We start from the raw sequence: 12,102 nt of genomic DNA, 5'->3' as shown, positions 1-12,102 counted from the left end.
TTTGGGGTCTAAATTGCTAGTTGAAATATAATATTCCCAAAGCAAGTTTTATTAGATACTCTAGGTTGAATCAGTTCCTTTCTATACCTATAAAACTTATTTACCCACATCTATAGTGTCCCACTCTACTTTTCCTTCCCAATAAAAATTTTCAGAATTGTCTCCACTAGTTTCCATTATGATACCCTCATTCATTCCTCACCGTCCTCAAAAGTGGCTTCTCTTTAGATGACCCACATAAATGACTTTACTTAAATGGCTCACAAAGGTCACTAAAAATCTCCATGACATTAAATCTATCAGACATTACCATCTTACTTGATCCTTTTGCAGCCTGAGACAACGTTGACCATGCTTTCCCTTTCTAAACAGTCTCTCTTGCCAAGCCCCATTGCACAGATAAGTTCATGCAGACAAGTCCCAATTAAAGGGTACAAGATCATGAATACACAACACCATGTAACAAGACTTTAGCATCATGTTTTCTTTTTAAAGGGGGAGATGACCAAAGCCTAGATATCATGAGTGAAATTTCCCTGAGAGACAGATGTAATAAGGCGAGTTCAACTGCCTACATTAGCTTTATTTAAACACTGGACCATTAATGAGACTAGATTTTGACACAGTTTGTTAGCAGAAATGAAAACTTTGTGATTATACTTTCAAGGGTTATCAGATATTAATGAACACCCAATTGCCCTAGGACTGGCTCCTTTATCGATGCTTGGTTCATAAATGTGGTATTGTTTTTATCTATAGCACACATTATTCATTAGTATTTATTTAATAACTAACTTTTTAAAAATTTAAGTTCTTTGAGTATGATCATCCTTGCTTACACATGAAGATTCATTGATTGCCATTGTCATCTCTAGAAAGGGACAACTATTCCTGTCTGGCATGATCCCAGCAGTGACTGGCTTCTGACAGTGACCACATTTGACTCTGAGAAAATGCCTTTCCTCAATCTAAAAAGTTGAAGGACCCAGGAGAAAGCAACAGTTTCTCTTCCATCAGCAATTCATTCCGAAACAGACTGTATCAAGCATATCATCTGTAAACTATTTGCTGCTTGAGAACATTGTTTTGCACTGGAGCTGTAATGTCCAATACCACCTTCATGAGAATGGAAGTGTTTTTTATCTGCAGTGTACAATACAGAAGCCTCTAGCCACATGTGGCTATCAAACATTTGAAATGCAGCTAGTGTGATTGAGAACTGATTTTTTTTTAATTTATTAAATTTAATTTATTTAAATTTAAAATAGTTACATGTGGCTGGTTAACAACCACCATATTAGACACCTCAGCATGAGAATATCTCTTTTATTAGTCATGATTGGTAGTATGAAATTAAATTTTAAGAAATTTTTCTTGAGGGAAATTTTGTGATTTTATATTCTATATCACTAGCAGTGAACTTGAGAGGAAATTTCCGGGCAAAATCTTTTGATTTCCTGTAAAGCAGGCACCTGCCCTGAATTATTCACTATCTATCTGACAGAGGAGCTACGGTATAGAGGGATATTTGGGGTTAAATGTTTAAAATTCCTTGCTTGATACTCCTAACATATTTTTTTCTCTAATATTTTCCAGACACCAGAAATTGTCAGAAAAGTTAGTTAAATAAGTGAGAGATCCCATTTTTCTTCTAGTGGAGACTTGATTCAGAATATTGGCAATTGGATGATATCAGTGTTTTGATTTTGGTCATGGCATTTAATGACAGTGACAGATAAAATACTGTTAGTGCTTCTTACCTAGCTTCCTTCTAAGTGTGTTGAGGTGACTTACTGGAATATTAAATACCGCAACTGAAAATGAATAGATAATTTGAACAAGGGGAAAACCCAGATCACTTCCATGTGATTTCTTTCATGGGAAAAGATTGCATCACTGACCATTGACATGGGCAAATGTTTTTGAATCATTATTTCCAGAATGGTGCTCCGGTTGCCCTGACTCATATTCCCATTCTCACCTCATTCCTCTCTGTGGTCAAAAGCAGGATGTATGAGACACCAGTCACCATCCTGTGTGGATTAGGGCTGCCAACTAGACCTTGTTTCAACATTTGAGTTGACCTGGTAAGGCCAGTTCACTTTAGGCCAGTGAGGAACTTTATCCTAAGCCAGCAAGTACTGGATCAAATTTCTGAAATCTAGTCAGTGAATCAACAGTCCAAGAGTTGGGGTGGGGTCCTACAACTACAACAACAACAAAAGAATGGTCACCAAATCATACTAAATTCAAATTTTATCTCAAAATATGTTTTCAGTTATATCATTCTGTTGAGGACAGACATGGGAATTAGATGGAGTTTGGATAACTGAGGTTTAAGGAAACATGGTAAATGTATAATTTTCCTAGACAAAGATAAAAAATCCCAACAGGAAAATTGCCCATTGTTATATCCAACCAACAACCTTGAGTATTTGAGAGGCAGCCATGCAAGGGAATGTGACAAACACATATTTATTTATCTGATTTGGCAAGTAAATATTAAAGAGTATAAATTTGAGGGGTTTTGAAACACATTTGATATGATATTCATGTCTTTCTGGATTCTTCTTCAAATGTAAGGCAGGGTCCCGTGCTGGGGATAAAAATCAGGGATAAATACTGAATGTTCCTTTAAAAAGAATATCGTCTTTCTTCCTCCTTTCCTCCCTCCTTCCTTCCCTCTAATGGAGACTTGATTCAGGATATTGGCAACTGGCAATATCCAATATTCAGAATATTGGCAATCTTCCCTCCCTCCCTTCCTTCCTCCCTCCCTCCCTTCCTCCCTCCCTCCCTTCCTTCCTTCCTTTTTAATAAAAACCTTCCTTTAATAAAAACCTCTCATAAGATTGCTGGCTTTAACAAATTATGTCTGGGAACTAATTTGACAAAATGGTTCTGTAAGGTATTTTTTTAATTGTTGTTTTGTTTTGTCTTTATTATTATTATTGTTTTAGTTCAAAAGCTATTTGCATCAGTGCATTAAAAATCATTAGGGTTTCTCAGTTTCTTTCTGGTAAGATAGAAACTGGTAAGATATTTTGCTTCCTAGAGGCTTGGCTTTTGATTTTATAAATTGGATATTATAAAAGATACCTGGCAGAATTGTGTGTTTTAAAAGAATTAAGAGGATAGAACGCTGATCCATGCCAATTAATGAATAGATGTATTAAATTATCTATATTCTCTAGATTTACCCCCACCTTGGCTGGCCAATTCCATTAACTACAGCACTCCATGGCCAACGTTTTGGTTGAATCAAGTTTTGCTTTTTTAACTGAAGAATGATGAGACTTTTACATTTGGAAAGGAGAGCTTTATTTTTTTTTTTAAATGTTTGCATTCTGCAGGCTGGCCATTCTGACAGGCTGGGAAGCATAGCTTCAGGCGAAAGCCAGAAACAGACACTTCAAGGGAGGGATGAAGGGAACAGGAATTTAGGCTGAAAGAGGTGGCCAAATACATGTTTAATAAGCTATAGAAGGAGTCATGAATATTTATGAATGTAGAAAGATGTACATGCACAACTGGGCTTTATGCCCGTCCATGGGACCCGTGTTCAAAAAATGGCGATGTTAGCATGATCCAAGGGTGAAGTCTGGAGCCCTCTGATGTCAGATAGGGTAGCAGAAGACACAAACACCTTCACTATTTATTCTCCCTCGCCTGGCCAGAACCACTCTGCCATCAGTGGTCTGGTCCCCAGAAAGAATGCTGGTCCATTGTTTTGTGGAAACTGCAGAAGGGAGGAGCAGCATCAGTTGTCTGATTGAAAGGGTTGGTTTCTGGTTAGCCCATAGGAAAGAAGGACTAATTGCTGTTAGTGAGGCAGTGGGTATGAATAGGCATGTCCATTTCCCATTCCTTCATAACTAAGAACTCAGTTTTCAAGGTTTCTTTGGGTTTTCCTTGGCCAACGGGGGTTCGTTTAGTCAGTTGGGGGACTTAGAATTTCATTTTTATTTCTCAGCCTTTATGCCATTATTTATTTGCTACTACTTATTAGTAGTATCAAATCTAAAGTTTTTATGCCCCCTATCACACAGACCTCTGAATTCCTATAGTGAGTCCTTCTCTTGCCCCATGGACATAACAAATTCTAACTGAAATATTTGAAAATGTATTTGAATAATTTTCCAACTATACCAAATTAGTTGCTTATTAAATAACTACTTAGAATCTAATATTATATAAAATGCTTTATATGATTTCCTGTTATATGTGAACCTTTGGAGGAGTTTAGTAATGTAATCATAGCTTATTGAAATACACGTAAGTTCAATATCGGTAAATATATATATATATATATATATATATATACACACATATATATTTCAATATAAATAAGTGGATATATATTTTAATATAAATATATATATTTCAATACAGGTAAGTTGATGATGATGAAAAAAGATATTAAAGATACTGTAGAAATTATTTTTCCTATGAGGAAATTAGATATTTCTGCTGTTTTCTATAAATGCAGATTGTTATATACACATACACTATATCTATATCTATATATCTATATATCTCTATAAATATAAATGATGAACAAAATTCTCCACTGGCATCAATACTTAACAGTGGCAATCCCTAACCATTTTAAACTTCAATTTTGTCACCTGGGGAAATGAAAGATTAAGTAGTAGATTAAGGTTAAGATTAAGATGAAGTTGTCAGGCAGGATGTCTATGACAGGCAAACGCTGAATGGATTGAGTGCAGGAGTTCAAGGTTAGAAGATTGTATTATGGAAAGAACACTACTTCATTCTCATAAAGTATTTCAATATATTAATTTGCATAGTAACCTCTTATTGTGATCATTCTTCTGAGACAGTCAAGATAAGCAAAGAGAAAAAAATGAAGTTAGCTTTAAAATTATCTTGATTGACTGCTTTCAGAAGGCCTAAGCAGATGCTCTGTAAGTTTTTTGGTTCATTAAAAAATGTATTTATCATATAGTGAGAGCCAATTGGCCAGGCACTGTGTTAGGGCACTTTACATATATTATCTAATACAATAAGTTTCAACTGACAACCTCTAGTTTAGAGTTCCTATTTATCTGTATGAATTATCAAAATAAACATGTCTAAGTTTACATATTAATTTGCTATTCAAAAATGCAAATTTCTGAAATGAATTTGTCTTAGTTTCTCAGTCTCCATTGACAAATACTTAAGAATTACTCTGGGTTTTTTTTTTTTTTTTTCAGTTTCACAAGTTAATACTTTTGCGAATCTTATGAATTGACCAAAGCAATATTTAATATGTTGATTCCATGGTTCACTATTTGCAACTTAAATTCTAAACATACACTAACAAAATTATCAAAAAAGGAGGGAGAAGAATTTTGTGAACATTAATGATATTCAGCTTTAATTAGTATTCTGTACTAATAAATGTTTTTTTCATTTGTTGACTTTAATGTCACATAACAAATTTGGTATTGAGAGACAGTAACTTCTCTGAAATCAGACTGATTTGTTAAAACTGTGTCACAAAATAGCATAGGCTATGAAATATATGGTACTAGAAATAGAGTTTATGTATTTTTCTGACCCTACTCCACAGAGGCTTTAAAAGACCTGCCTCAAATTAAGAATATTAATATTCCCAGAAGTGTGACATTCTGATGAATAAAGTGACATGGTTGGTAAACATGGATAACAAAACTTTCTCACCTATAAAAGGTCTACAAGTTTATTATATATTTTCATGTTTATAGTTATCAAGATAATTTTGTGACAAGTAAAATAATAATAAACATGTATTCACATCTTAAATGCAATAGTTTCTATTTAAATATGGGAAAATGAAATAGCTATTTTCTCAAAGAGAATATTTTAATTTGCTTTACAGATGAAACATACTATATTTGCCAGTTTTGATTTTGTACTATTTGCAAATAGTATTCTTGTTGCTGAGCAAGTACAGATTGGTGCAAGTAAAATATTTTAGTACTATTCCAGATTTTAAAAGCAGACATGTTAGTCACAGATAATTTTTAATAGGTAGCCTCAATTTTGTGCCTCAATATTAGGGCTATAGGGTTTGGGGGCAAGCATCTATTTTAGAATAAAGCAATTTTAAATTTTACTTAAACTCCCGAATTGCTGTATCCTGATGTCACAGGTCAGGTTATTCTGAAAGCAAACTTTGAGACTTTACTGGGCAGTGCTCATGGGAACATCATTTGTGAGGAGTAAGGAACATAGGATTGGGAAGAGGAAGGAGCTGGGCTTTGATGTAGTCACATCAGAGGCCTCAGCCTACCTAGATGCCATGAGGAACTTTGGAGGTAAAATAGAGCTTCAGAGTTTTCTTGCCTTCAGGCAAGGGGGCAAAGCCAGTAAACTCTGGCATGAATCAGTCATTGCAGGGGCTATCGACTCCTCTACTTAGGAGGGTCACCTCGGGTGAGGCAGCTCCCTTTGGCCCAGGGCAATTTGTAAAGAGGCTCTCAGACATCAGCCACCAGCACTCCAAGCAGCTGAGAGGAGTGCCTTGGTGATGACGGGGGTCTGGGAATCCGACCTACAGCATCCAGTACACCTGTATTTGCATAGCAAATAGTCTAAGAATATGTAGCCACGTGTCCTCTGCTTTCCTACAATCTTATAGGTTGCTCTCTTCCAACAGGTGTGAAGAGATTAGCTTAAATATCTTCTCGAACTTTCTAAAGTGTTTATGACTCTTCTTTGATGTTTATTTTTTAATCCCCTAGGAAGGAAACTCCAGTTGCAACATTGAGAGAGGGCCTTGAACTGTTTATATCAATGTAAATGAAATACATATCCTAAAAGAGAGAAGGGGAAATTAAATTTATCTGATAATTAAATGGACATATTTTTATTATTTATGCCCCTCATCGTGCTAGATAAAATATCAGCTTGAGCTATTCCTTAACTTCTTTGGATAACCTAAACCAGAGGAGGATTTAAAATGAAACGATTGTAGAATATATTCTTGCTAAATTGCTTTCTTATAATTATAAGCATGGAATTTTCTGTGGAAGCAAGATAAATAGCTGAAGAGTTTATCAACGTATTTTTTTCTGTACATGATGTTATGTTAGCCCTTACCTAATTTCTGAAATCTTAGAACCAAACAAGGTGAATTTACATGAATATCCTTTGCAAAGAATGATGTGTGACACGAAAGTAATTTAGGGCAAGGCATGGTGGCTCACACCTGTAACCCAGCACTTTAGGAGGCCAAGGTGAGTGCACTGCTTGAGCTCAGGAGTTTGAGACTAGCCTGGGCAACATGGCAAAATACCGTTTCTACTAAAAATACAAAAACTAGATGGGCATGATGGCATATGTCTGTAGTCCCACCTACTCAGGAGGCTGAGGTGAGAGGATCACCTAAGCCCGGGAGGTTGAGGCTGCAGTGAGCCATGATGGTGTCACAGCACTCCAGCCTGGGCAACAGAGTGAGACCCTGTCTCAGAACAACAAAAACAACAAAAATGAAAGTAATTTAAAATTATTTATTAAATTTCACCACACCACGGATTTCAACCAAACTTTACTTCTGAGTTTTTATTTTTGAAACAGAGTCTTTCTCTGTCACCCAGGCTGAAGTGCAGTGGTGTGATCCCAGCTCACTGCAGTCTCTGCCTCCTGGGTTCAAGTGATTGTTCTGCCTCAGCCTCCCAAGTAGGTGGGATTACAAGCATGTGCCACCATGCCAGCTACTTTTTGTATATTTAGTAGAGACAGAGTTTCACCATGTTAGCCAGGCTGGTTTCAAACTCCTGACCTCAAGTGATCCATCCACCTTGACCTTCCAAAATACTGGGATTACAGTGTGAGCCACCACGCCCGGCCTTACTTCTGAGTTTTCAAAAGATATACCAACCACAAATGTATTTTAGTTTTTAAACTTTTTATTAAAAGAGAAACTTTTAACAACACTAAACTCATGACAGGTCTATCACCAAAGTTTTATGGATGCCCTCTTTAAACACTGTTACACACTCACACTCAATACACTACCAAGTGGACAGTAAACTAAGTTTATAGTGTGCTCTGATGAATGTAGACTTGTTATATTTTGTTGTCATCTCTTTTTGTTTTCACATCTGTCCTTTATTTCCTGCCTTGTACTACTTTGAAAATGAGTTTACTGATTACAAACTTCAGTTATTAACTTTGCTATTGTTGGTCATGCTATTATTATTTCAAGAAGGAAGGTAAAACAGTGGGGAAAATACTGTTTTTCTTAATTTGGCTCCAGCTGATTTTATACCTGGGAGCAGGAGAGCTGATGGTTCTTGTGTATGGTTAATTAAATCCTGTGCTGATTGCTTCTGTTATAGATATTAAGTCATCCACCTTGTTAGCAGATCCTCTATGGCCCCATAGGGTTGGATTTATCATTGGGGAATCATTTTCAGAACGTTAATTTTGTGCTCAGATAACTGATTGAGGGCAAGACGATGTTCTCTGTGCAGTTGGCCAGAGAGTTTGTTGTGAAATTTGTAAAGGTAATTTATACAAGGAGACTCAACTTTGTTTTTAAAAATGAGATGGCAGGCAAGTAAGTGGTACAAGCATGTCTCCTAGAATTCTTTACTGTTAGAGAGAAAAAAAAAAAAATCCTACTGCATTTTGTTTTCCTAATGCTTCTTGGATTCTCACCAGCAGGTTCTTACAGTCTGTTGCTTGCATCTCAGATTAGACGAATGCTGGCATATTTTAACAGTTTCCTAGGATTCAAACAGCCTTTAATTAACAGCAAATTGATGTTCTGGAATGTTACCAAAATATGGGAGCCTGAACACTGAGGATGGGCTTCCATCCTTCCGGCTCCTGAGTGCGGTGGAGTCCTTAGAGGACAAAGGTGCATGCTGTCTTGCAAAAGGCTGGCTGCCTACTGGTAGGCAAAGGGAATGTCTTTGTTGGCATAATATTCCCACTGGCTGCTCATCAGTGGCCATCTAAATTCCACCTACTCATGACTGGGAAGGAGACAGGGAGTTGTTGAATACTCAGAGCTATAGGGCTGCTGAACAGTTCAGACTTCATAGCACTGGTTTTGCTGGTTTTTAATCCTTCAGTTGCTACAGCAGCAAGATACAGCTGCCTGGGTTTGAAGTTAAATTTCTTTTATGTGCCAGGTTCATGTCATCTTGCTGCCAGAGTTTTGGATGTGATAGAAAAGAGCAGTTCTGTAAAATAATCACTCAGACTTGATGCATATTTTGAGTGGTTTCGTTTTCAAAGAGGGATGGGCGTGTGATGAAGGGGTTTTTCTTTAGAAACCGGAGATCTTGGTTGCAGATTTGTGACTGGCCCAATCTGGAGCTCTAGGAAGGAAAAATAAAGACAGGTTGGGGCATTTGAAATGTTGACTATTACTTACATAACCAGATAGTTATAATCAAAGGAAAATGGAGCAGTTCAACTTGCTCCCTCTGCCTAATGGCAGATCTGCTCATTGGCCAGTTCCCAGTTGAGGTCAAAAGAGTCCATGTCTTGTTTTTTCCAGTGACCCACAAAGCTGGCCTTTTTGTCTCAAAAGAAACTTTGGTGTTTTTTTCCATGAGTGGTGTCCCTGATTGCTCTCTTTGCTCTGGTCTTCACAGGTGGTACATGCCAGAGTCCTGCTCTCCCGGCCCTTGTCCGTCCACCAGCCCCTCCTTTGCAACCATCGCTGGATATTAAACCATTTCTTCCCTTTCCTCTTGACACTGCAGCTGCAGTCAACCTCTTCCCCAATTTCAATGCGGTAAGTACCTGCCAAATTTGTCTTTGCCTGAGTGGAAAGTATTAGAAAACCTGAGGAGCCAGGGGCGCTTTGGTCACTGCCTCCATGTTGCTGTTTTGTTCATTGCTTGGTTTGTCTGGAAGCCACAGTGAAGTTAGTTGTTTACCTGGTTAGGTAAAATCCACAGAACCAGGCTCTTTCAAGGAAAATCAAAAGACATTTGATCCAATTGGGTTGATCATGAGTTGATGTCTTCCCTCCAGTGTCCTCTGGGCAACAGCAACAATTCTATAGCTTTGTAGGAATAGATCCAAATTGAAACAATCTATTTATTAGCGAGAACATCAGAATTTCAGTAGATATTTTAAAAATTAAAATTACGTTTCTTCTAACTTTAATTTCCAAATCTGTTAAGTTTTTCTAACTTAATAAATAGGACCTTAATAATGACAGTAGTAATATGTTTCAGGTATACAGCACTTTCTTCCCACCATTAACTTAAAACAAATCACGGCTCTGGGAGCAAGAGTTTTAGCATGTCCCACTGTTGCCCTAGCTAACTCTCATATTTCTTTGTTTCTTTGGGCTTTGTCAACAGCCTCTCAGCACAGGTTCAATTACTTTCTTGCCTCTATTTTCATCTTTAAGATGGCTTTGTAAGCTGGCAGATGCATCATTTTCATCATCATGTGTGCTGCTTTTCTGCAATCAGTAAGAGTATTCTTAGGTTGAAAATTGAAATAAGGGTTGAAAAGGTTAGAAACAAGTAAGTGACTTTTTTTTTTTACTATTATCTGATTCAGCCTTCAGATAAGAACAGTGGTTGTTATAAGGCAAGTCTGAGCTTATCAGTGGCAGGACATGTCAGGGCAGCCAAAGCAGAAACGATTAAGATGAGAGGTCACTAAATGTCCAGTGATCTAAATAATACAGCTTACTTGGTACAGTATCTTGTCCCCATGATGGATTTAAAAATATATATATTCTGCCCACAATCAAATAATTCTTCAGGAGATAGCAGTGGGTCTTATTTTCTTTAATAGTACTTTGTCATGTGGACTTCGGACATGCCAATGAGTCAGTACAGTTATATGTTAGTCCTTTCCAGTAGGCAAGGGAGAATCAAAATGATCCTTTGCTTTTTGTAGGGAGACTAATTTTCCATAGGAATCTTGTTTTGAAATTGATATTTCATAAATAAAGCAACATAAAGATCACATTTACAAAACACAGGCTTCTAGTCCTAGATATTTCATTAAGAGTAGAGAAAACCTTGCTCAGTATATATTCCTAAATGACTACACTGAAGTCCTCGGGTTCCTTTTCCCTGATTTCTTGCCTGCTCTTCTGTTAAGTGGTTTCCTGGCGCAGCCTTGTGTCCCAGACATCCAGAGGATTACCCATCAAGGTGCTTTTTCTGGCCTCCGAGACCACTTGGCATCCCGTCACTCAGGTCCCATGTCAGCTTCAGAGCATTTTAAGTAAAATTCCTGGAAGGCCATAAAAGGCTCGATTTAAAACTTTTGATCTGCCTCTTGGGAAATATTAATAACAAAGTGATTAATTTGATTGACAATGAATATCATTTATCATAAAACAAAGATGAGTGACGTGTGGAGCTGCATGACCCTGAGAAAATCTCTTTCCCGTCTTTGCTGCTATTTCCTCATCTTTAAAATAAAAGGTGTGGGCCTGATAGTCTCTTCACTGGGGGTCAGGGGGTTACACCGTTCAGAGATTTGTGGGTTTTTTTCATGGGCAAAGGCAATGTTGTGTGATGGTCAAGCTGAACTCTGTAACTACACTGCTTAAGTTCAAATCTCAGAACTGCCTCTTACCATCGATATGACCTTGGATAGGTCACAAAACTTCCATGTGCCATCATGTTTTCATCCATATAATGGGATTAATAATATAATATGCCTCATTAATAATATAATAGGCTGTGGTAAGGATTGTATGGGCTAAATCATTTAGAACGGGGCTTGGTACATAACAAGCACTATTTGAGTGATAAGTAGCATGTTCGTAAGTAGCTTGTAAACTCTTCTGGTTCTGAAAGTAACAGTTCATTGGCTAACTGATTACAAAAGTTTGACTTGATACTTTTCCCTCTATCATGGATTTTAACTTGTGTTGATATTTATTCTACTTAAACCAGGAGGCCCTCTCTTACTCCAACTATTGCTTTTTCCTTGATTATTCCCTTCCAGTGCTGGTCAAGATATAGACAGTCAAGGATTAAGCCATTTCTTGCTTCCAACCGAAGTGAACTGTTGGAAAGCCCGTAATCTGGTGGCTTTTGACTCAGAATGAGGGCATAGAGCATCTCCTTCAGTAACAGTCTGAGTTCTTGATTTTATAACAGATGTGAATCTCAA

General features: G+C 37.2%; 1 protein-coding gene across 3 annotated transcripts in view; it reads left to right on the top strand.

Annotated features, from left to right (window-relative positions):
• ZNF385D (zinc finger protein 385D) overlaps nucleotides 1-12,102 on the top strand; it is a 912,123-nt gene that overhangs the window by 637,850 nt on the left and 262,171 nt on the right. For all 3 annotated transcript variants that reach the window (XM_010335636.3, XM_003924917.2, XM_074405719.1), the window contains one exon: nucleotides 9,600-9,742. In XM_010335636.3, coding sequence (XP_010333938.2) covers nucleotides 9,600-9,742 — 143 coding nt within the window. The remainder of the gene's footprint in view (nucleotides 1-9,599; nucleotides 9,743-12,102) is intronic.

The sequence above is a fragment of the Saimiri boliviensis genome, chromosome 9 (assembly GCF_048565385.1).
Source record: "Saimiri boliviensis isolate mSaiBol1 chromosome 9, mSaiBol1.pri, whole genome shotgun sequence".
Classification (NCBI taxonomy): domain Eukaryota; kingdom Metazoa; phylum Chordata; class Mammalia; order Primates; family Cebidae; genus Saimiri; species Saimiri boliviensis.
Note: the sequence above shows the minus strand (reverse complement) of the source record. Positions and strands in the feature narration are given on the sequence as shown.